The 9,212-nt window shown below is 44.7% G+C and overlaps 1 protein-coding gene across 8 annotated transcripts; it reads right to left on the bottom strand.

Moving 5' to 3' along the window:
* Positions 1 to 661: 661 nt before the first annotated feature.
* On the bottom strand, positions 662 to 8,732 carry LOC121709038 (carbonyl reductase [NADPH] 1-like). Of its 8 annotated transcripts, none has more exons than XM_042092069.1 (6): positions 8,309 to 8,732; positions 5,065 to 5,245; positions 4,686 to 4,842; positions 4,554 to 4,652; positions 4,468 to 4,520; positions 4,396 to 4,414 (listed from the first exon to the last, which is right to left on the bottom strand). In XM_042092069.1, exons 1-6 carry the CDS (start codon positions 8,595 to 8,597, stop codon positions 4,411 to 4,413), a joined length of 783 nt encoding a protein of 260 aa, XP_041948003.1. In that variant the 5' UTR covers positions 8,598 to 8,732; the 3' UTR covers positions 4,396 to 4,410. The 8 variants fall into 8 exon arrangements, with proteins under 8 accessions (XP_041948001.1, XP_041948002.1, XP_041948005.1 ...); XM_042092070.1 differs by having other exon boundaries at positions 4,468 to 4,553; positions 4,587 to 4,652; XM_042092072.1 differs by having other exon boundaries at positions 4,468 to 4,553; positions 4,620 to 4,652; positions 8,309 to 8,731.
* Positions 8,733 to 9,212: the final 480 nt, after the last annotated feature.

Here is a 9,212-nt window from a genome sequence, read left to right as displayed (position 1 = left end):
ACCATCAGTGTGTTGTTGGCACATTGTGTGCTTACTATTGTGATGGCTTGTGTTTACTGTTAGATACGAAAACACCATTTTTACGAAGGTGTGAAGAGTTAAGCAAGGTGTGTTAGCTTTTGCAAGAGAACTAAAATGTTTTGCTGATTGGGTGAGAGGTTTTGCCATTTGTGTGTAGAGTTTTGCAAAAAAAAGCCATAGTTACAAAAAATGTGCTTAAGCAATCAGAAAAAACTGTAACAAAATATGCAAAAAAAATTACATTTACATGAAAATCCAGCGGGACCCTATTTTCCAAACACAGCGTACTGTACTAAGTATAAGTATATGTATATATACTTTTTTGATCCCGTGAGGGAAATTTGGTCTCTGCATTTAACCCAATCGGTGAATTAGTGAAACACAAACAGCACACAGTGAGGTGAACACACTAATCCCGGCACAGTGAGCTCCCTGCTTCAATGGCGGCACTCGGGGAGCAGTGAGGGGTTAGGTGCCTTGCTCAAGGGCACTTCAGCCACGGCCCACTGGTCGGGGCTCGAACCGGCAATCTTCCGGTTACAAGTCCAGAGTGCTAACCAGTGGGCCACGGCTGCCCAAAGCCGTGGACAGATATCAGTCAAATGACTGCCAACAAGAGCAAACAGCTAAAAAGAAAATGTACTGTTCAAACCTCCAAATCTCATTTATTCAATGATACAGTTCAATCCATGCTTACTCATTTATTCAATGGTACTATAATTTCTGAAAGATTTTTATTATCATAACTTTACTACCGATAATTTGATTATTTTGAGACCAAAATGCATGCCATTTGGCATACTGTACTATCAATTCTAAGACTGCCATGTTTGTTTTAGCATGATGGAGATGATGGAGAAGACTTGCACACTAGAAACACACATGAGTCTAGATGAATGGCAGAGTTAATGGTCAGTATTTGTGTAACATGGCGGCGTTAATGGTCAGTATTTGTGTAACATGTCGGAGTTATTGGTCAGTATTTGTGCTGCATGGCCTCCCTGTGCCTTCACCACTCCTGCACCGTTTTGTCCCACACCAGCTGTCCGTGGGGTGCGGTGGCTCCTGGGGGAAGCATGGCCAGGTAGACGGGCGTCTCGGCCCCCTCCTCGGGACTCTTGGGGGCCTTGGGGCCGGCCATGTCTGTGCGCACCCAGCCAGGACAGCAGGCGTTCAGCAGGATCCCATCAGCCGCCCGCGTCTGGGCCAGAACACGCGCCTGGATACGGGACAGCACCGTTACGCCAACCTGCAGAGGACAACGCAGTAGCGGTTAGATAGACCAACAGAACCGCTATGCCAACCTGCAGAGGACAACACAGTAGCGGTTAGATAGTCGGGCCTGGATCTGGAACAGAACCGTTACACAAGTCTGCATAGGCGGAGTTTCAAGTCAAGTTTGGTGTTACGTTAGTGGTTCCATAGGCGGAGTTTGGCGTTACCTTAGTGGTCTTTTAGGCAGAGTTTGGCGTTACCTTAGTGGTCTTATAGGCGGAGTTTGGCGTAACCTGCGGAGTTTGCCGTAACCTTAGTGGTTCCATAGGCAGTGTTCGGCATTACCTTAGTGGTTCCATAGGCGGAGTTTGGCGTAACCTTAGTGGTTCCATATTGTGGTTCCATAGGGAGTTGTATGGTCCCTTTGGTGTTGAGTGAATGAAACTTAATCTACGCATGAACTGAATGTCAATAATCCATACCGGTAAATTCTTTTCTTTGTTTATTCCAAATAGGTGCAGCAAATTGTACGATACCATATACAAAGACATGGGTAGGCACTGCACGGTAGAAAAACTGTATGCCTCTCCACTTAACTAACAAGCACCAGGTGAACAGAAGGGGCGTGTTTTTATACTAAATTACATAGAGCGCCCTCTACTGGCATGTAACAAAAAATAGACGACATAATGCTAACCCAAAATATACATAATACAAAATACAGCTACTTGGCCCATACATTTCCGGCCCTTAATTTTTTATCACAAAACACTAAATAAACAATTACATTCAATATTCAACACAATTCATTCTTCCTTTTTTTTTTTTTAAGTTTTTTTTTGTCTTTTTTATTTTGTCTTTACAGCCCTAGGGCTGCTCAACCAGCAGGCATACCTTTGTAATAGGCCTGAGGAGTTCACTGGTTTTAGTCTTTACTTTAACGCTTCTTATGAGACCATGTTCGTCTGGAACAACCTGGGTGATTCTGCCAATGACCCAGGAGTTTCGGGGCGCCGATTCATCCACCAGCAGGACGATGTCACCAAGAGAAAAGTTTCTTTTGATCTTGGACCACCTTTGTCGTGTTTGGAGCTCTGGCAAATACTCCTTAAGCCACCTCTTCCAGAAGAGATCCGCCATGTATTGGACCTGCCTCCACCTGCGGCGAGCATAGAGATCTTCTTCTTGGAACATGCCAGGGGGTAATGATGGTTTTGACCTTAGCAGCAGTAGATGATTTGGAGTTAGTGCCTCTATGTCATTTGGATCGTTGGAAGGGGTGGTGATGGGACAACTGTTGAGTATTGCTTCGGCCTCACACAGGAAGGTTTGAAGGCCCTCTTCATCCAAACTTTGGGTGCTTAGGGTGGCATTGAGGATCTTTCTTATGGATCTGATAAGTCGTTCCCACACTCCACCTTGATGTGATGCCAAAGGAGGGTTGAAGTGCCACTGGATTCCTCTTTGTAGCAAGATGTGTTCTATTTTTGCCGTGTTCCAGTCTTGCATTGCCTTCTTCAGCTCGCGCCACAAAGTTGGTTCCATTATCACTGCGCATCTCCAGCACTTGCCCCCTTCTCGCTATGAACCGGCGTAGGGCATTTATGAATGAGTCTGTGTCCAAGGAAGCAGCTACTTCTAGGTGCACAGCCCGTATAGCCAAACAGGTGAAGAGGACACCATACCTTTTCACAGTTGATCTTTCACGCTTGACGTCAAAAGGACCAAAGTAGTCCACTCCAGTTCTTGTAAACGGAGGCTCATCTGGGACAAGGCGATCTCTCGGCAAGTTGGCCATCTGCTGCTGGCCTACGGCACCATGAAGACGTCGACACACCACACACTTCGACAGGACTTTTCTGATGGCTGAGTGAGATTTGGGAACCCAATATCTCTGGCGTTGGTGGGACAATACGTGGTTGCGCCCGCTATGGCCAATCTCCTTGTGAATAGCTTCGATGATAAGCTCAGTCACCCTTAAGTCTTTGGTGAGGATGGTGGGATGTTTACCTTCTTCTGGCATGGCTGCACGGCTCAGTCTTCCCCCAACTTTAAGAATGCCATCTTGCAGGAATGGATTTAGTTTAAAGATGTGACTCGTTTTCTTAATGTCCTTTCCCTTTTGTAGAGCTCTGATTTCGTCCATACGACCATGTGCTTCTTTAATCCACCCATCGACATGCTCAATAAAGTCACAACACACAGTCTCTTTAGGCTCAAACCAGTTCTGTTGGTCATGCCGCAGGCTTTCTTCCAGATCCATGCATGTGAAGTGCTCCTTAACTGCATTATTGGCCTCTAGGAAGTCCTCAAAACACGGAGTAAATCCTATCGCCAGCTTAGTTTTAACTATTTCCAGATTGCCGTCATCTTCCATAAGAAGCACTAGCTCGTTCTTTCTAAGAGTAAGTTGGCCTAATTGACCTCTTCTGCTGTTCATTTCCACTTGACTGTAGGTTTTTCGGTTCTTTTCTCCCGTGTGTACTCGCTGCTGTTTTCGTCCATAGCGGCTCTGACTAGAGGGTTCACTTGGTTCAGAAAGCGGACCTTACACGCTATATTCGACGAACAAACCCCGACAAATTCCCCACATCAACGTTAGCGCTGTAGGCTAATGTTAAATCAAGCGTTGTCACAGTGGGAGATCTTGCTTGTCCAGACACATGCGCGGCTTAGGCTACTCACAGTCAATACGGTGCACACAGCTCAAAGGCCTTACTTCCAACGGTGGTGCGTAGAATCCACGAGGGTAGTTTTTCTACTAATGTATGGTCCCTTTGGTGTTGAGTGAATGAAACTTAATCTACGCTTGAACTGAAAGTCAATAATCTATACCGGTAAATTCTTTTCTTTGTTTATTCCAAATAGGTGCAGCAAATTGTACGATAGCACATACAAAGACATGGGTAGGCACTGCACGGTAGAAAAACTGTATGCCTCTCCACTCAACTAACAAGCACCAGGTGAACAGAAGGGGCGTGTTTTTATACTAAATTACAAAGAGCGCCCTCTACTGGCATGTAACAAAAAACAGACGACATAATGCTAACCCAAAATATACATAATACAAAATACAGCTACTTGGCCCATACAGGAGTGTTCGGCATTACCTTAGTGGTGCCACAGATCCCATAGTTGGTGTTACCTTACTGGTTCTATAGGCAGTGTATAGCGTTACCTTAGTGATCCCGGTGTTACCTTACTGGTTCTATAGGCAGTGTACAGCGTTACCTTAGTGATCCCGGTGTTACCTTACTGGTTCTATAGGCAGTGTATAGCGTTACCTTAGTGATCCCATAGGCTTTATTCAGTGTTACCTTAGTGATCCCATAGGCTTTATTCAGTGTTACCTTAGTGATCCCATAGGCTTTATTCAGTGTTACCTTACTGGTCCCATAGGCAGTGTATAGCGTTACCTTAGTGATCCCATAGACAGTGTATAGTGTTACCTTAGTGATCCCATAGGCGGTGTTTGGCGTTACCTTAGTGGCCCCATAGGCAGTGTTTGGCCATCCTTTGGCCTCATGGTTTCCATTCTGAGCTGCCACCACAAACTCTCCCATAAGTCCACACAGCTCCTCCTCTGAGATATCTGCACTGCGGAACCTGAAATGTGGTCACTACGGTTACAAACAAATATAGGAATGTGGTCACTACGGTTACAAACAAATATAGGAATGTGGTTTTCCCATTTTACAATAAACACAGGACAGCAAAAGAGTTCAACATGTATCATATTAACACAAACACCATTAACAGTAACATTTCCATCCATCAATCTCACAGCCTATTGGCTCCTGTAAAAATGGTGACTGTTTCCCAGCGTACTTTGCCTGTAACTCTGGGCTGCACTTGTCCAGAGCGCGCTTGCTGAAGAAGCTGGAGACGTTGACCACTCGTGCGTTGGGCCGGAGCAGCGGCAGCAGGGCCTTGCTCGCCCACAGGGTGCCCCAGAAGTTGGTGCGCATGGTGACCTCCGCCTGCTCTCCGAACGGCTCTGTGGCATCCACTTCACAGAGGGATCAACACACCAATTCAGATCAAATCTCGGAAGTCAGAAAACACACCCATTCAGATCAACAGAACTCAGAAAACACACCCATTCAGATCAATAGAACTCAGAAAACACACCCATTCAGATCAATAGAAATGTGCATGAAATCGTACATCAGGCTCCTGGGCATGAAATCGCACATCAGGCTCCTAGGCTTCCTAAACACAAGGCCAGTCCAACAGTGCCAATGTTGTTCACTCCTTCATTTTCTTGCATACTGCGTACATCAGCAGTCACCAGTGCTCAGTCTTCTGTGTATGCAGTATGGACTTCCCTCTGCTCCAAGCAGGCGCAATTACACTCAGACTAGTTACAATTATCTTTGAGTAGCTGAATCAAGTGAATTCAGTGGCCTTGGTCAGTTCAGTCATGTATGCAGACCAAATAGAGAAATATGGAAATAGCAGTAGACAGCTCTGACATGATAACATAGCAGGAGACAGCGCTAACATGATGACATAGCAGGAGACAGCTCTGACATGATGACATAGACAGCTCTGACATGATGACATAGCAGGAGACAGCGCTGACATGATGACATCATGATGACATAGCAGGAGACAGCTCTGACACAATGACCTAATGATGACATAGCAGGAGACAGCTCTGACATGATGACATCATGATGACATAGCAGGAGACAGCTCTGACACAATGACATAATGATGACATAGCAGGAGACAGCGCTGACATCATGACATCATGATGACATAGCAGGAGACAGCTCTGACACGATGACATAATGATGACATAGCAGGAGACAGCTCTGACATGATGACATATGTTTTGATGAAACAACCAGTTTGAAGGGTCCACACAGCAAAGTAACAATCCATGCCATCAAAGGTCCATCCAAGGTTAGTTTAAAACTGGAGTTACAAGGCGTAGGGTGTGATGGGTGTCAGTCCAGGAATGCACGTGTCCACTATGTCACATGCCTTTTGGCGAAAACCCAAAAAATAGCAATATTCAGACCTGAATATCTCCGACGAGAATAAGTACGTATAAGTATATATACTGTTTTGATCCCGTGAGGGAAATTTGGTCTCTGCATTTATCCCAATCTGTGAATTAGTAAAACACATTCAGCACACAGTGAACACAGAGTGAGGTGAAGCACACACTAATCCCAGTGCAGTGAGCTGCCTGCAACAACAGCGGCGCTTAGGGAGCAGTGAGGGGTTAGGTGCCTTGCTCAAGGGCACTTTAGCCGTGCCTACTGGTCAGGGTTCAAACCGGCAACCCTCCGGTTACAAGTCCGAAGCGCTAACCAGTAGGCCACGGCTGCCCCTAAATAGCAATATTCAGTCCTGCATATCTCCGATGAGAATAGCAATATGAGGAACCTCTTTTTTTCAAAATTCTTTCTGCTTCAATGATTGCCCTGAGATATGTTGGAGATAACACATTTGCAAAAATTGGACCTACGGGTATACTGGTGTATGTCACCCGATGATGTCACTTTGAGCTACCTTAAGGAATATATTGCATTCAGGAAATTAAATCTAGCTTGCATTTGATCAGTAGACATGATTGATGATAATATATCTCAATTTGTCCACCATAAATGACCTAAACATTATTTTTCAACCAATCATTGAAGTAGATATGTATTTGACTGATCACTGGCTGGATCACACTATTTAGGTGGTTACAGCAACAAAAATAATAAAAAGGCCGAGCATTTTTCTTTTGATTTATAAGTCTACAGATCAAATGGAGAACATTTTCCTCAAATGGAGAACACATCAATCCCATGGTATTTTTCTTTCATGTGCAAAGAGAATTTTGAAAAAAGGAGGTTCCTCATCGGAGATATTCAGGTCTGAATATTGCTATTTTTGGGTTTTCGCCAAAAGGCATGTGACATAGTGGACACGTGCAGTACTGGACTGACACCCGTCACACCCTACGCCTTGTAACTCCAGTTTTAAACTAACCTTGGATCAGGGGCGGAGCCAGACATTTGAAACATTGGGGGGCTTAGCCCAGTGTCACAAACAGAAAGGCTAGGGGGGTCCGGGGGCATGCACCACCGGCAGGACATTTTGAAAAATAACCCCTTAAATAATGACTTCAAAATCTCGCCGGTAGCCACGTTACTTCTTCGTTTCATATTGGCTACTAGCCTACAATAAATTAATTGAACGAACTCAACTGACAACAGGTAAATCTACTGATTCGGTCATTGAGACTCTATAAATACAGTACAACAAACGTTCTGTCTTTCTGAAGTTTATTTTTGTATTCCGGGGTACAGTAGCCGAATTGCCTAATGTCTTGACAATAGTTTTTCTTACCGCTTGCTGTTTAAACTGACTGCGCCGCTCTGAACTTTCCTGCCAGGTTTATGACGTAAACCGCTACATCTCAGCTCTGGCATTGCCTAAACTCATCGTGTGGGAAATCAGATTATCTGTCAATATTGGGCTTTGAAAATAAGGGATATTTGTTCAGTAATAGTAGCCTACATAGAGAAACCGAGGGGAAGTTAAATTAGAAATTAGAATAGTTGGAAATTGAAAACACATACAAAAAAAAAAAAAGATTCGGGGCTTGAGCCCCCGAAGCCACCCCCTCGCTCCGCCAATGCCTTGGATGGACCTTTGATAGCATTGATTGTTACTTTGCTGTGTTTAAATCCGACAGCAGGAGGGACGTCAACATGTTATGCAATTTTGGGCATTTTTTTTAGTTTGTTTGGCCTAAAACAAGGAGGGGGTCCTAACCCCCACTGTGTTGTTTCAAATGTTGTACAATTTTGGCTTTTTGAGTTTTTAGGTAGACCCTTCAAACTGGCCGAGTCTCATCAAAATTGCTGACGTATGTATCATCCCCGCCTGGTCCGCTCATCACTCTTAAATGTTATTCTACTGCTGTAAGTCGCTTTGGATAAACGCGTCTGCCAAATAAATAAATGTAAAAGTCAATGTAATGTAGGATCAGTCACACCGAAACCATACCATGCAGTTACGTTCATATTACGCACTCATATTTTAATTACTCATTGGGACAAACCTTTGAATGCAATCCCAGCATTGTTGATCAAGACATCCAAACCGCCGTAATTCTTATCTAGGAATTTCCGGAGTCCTTCGGCACTAGTTTGGTCGCAGATATCAAGACGGTGAAAGAGCACGTTGTTGAATCCCTCGGACTTCAGTTTTTGCAACGTCTCCTGTCCGAGTTTCTCGTTACGCGCAGTGAGTATGATATCTCCAGCATAGCCAGCTTTGCACAACCCCTGCACAATTGCGAGTCCAATACCCTTGTTAGCGCCGGTGACAACAGCAACTTGTTTAGCCATTTCGTTCGAAGGCTGAAAACCCCAGCGTATGTGCGTGGAAGTATGATGGATGGTGTACTGTAGAAAAGCGCAGGTTCACTTATATAACGCGCCTACCGGCTACTCCACACACGCGCACATAGTGTCGTGGAAAAACCGGTCCACTTCCGAATCCACTGAACAATTTATCACTTAACTACTTACTAATTAGCACTCTGGAACAAAGCGTCCGAAGGAGACAATGCAGACAGGAGATCTCTGAAGACTGATGATCTTTATTCACCGTATTGCAGTGATAGTCCAGCCTAAACGATGTCATCAGCTGACGCCCCCGATGAGATCTGACTAACAGGTGGCTGCGACCTATCTTTTATACTCCTTAACCTTGGGGTTGGGCCCTCTCGCCACCCTCGAAAGACACCTGTTGGCCTATCATCAAGGTTACAACTATTGGTGGAACCCATTATCTCATCATGCATAAATTATATGCAAAACTGTCTCCTTCTGGGTTTTTTCCCAGATTCTGTTTTTTTCCAGTTGTAACAGGGCTTCTTATCTTGCCACCTGTTACTTGGCCTTGCTGTTACCACCATTACATCATCCAATTACATCATCCTCTCACTCTCGACCATCTAG

The sequence above is a fragment of the Alosa sapidissima genome, chromosome 5 (assembly GCF_018492685.1).
Source record: "Alosa sapidissima isolate fAloSap1 chromosome 5, fAloSap1.pri, whole genome shotgun sequence".
Classification (NCBI taxonomy): Eukaryota; Metazoa; Chordata; class Actinopteri; order Clupeiformes; family Clupeidae; genus Alosa; species Alosa sapidissima.
Note: the sequence above shows the minus strand (reverse complement) of the source record. Positions and strands in the feature narration are given on the sequence as shown.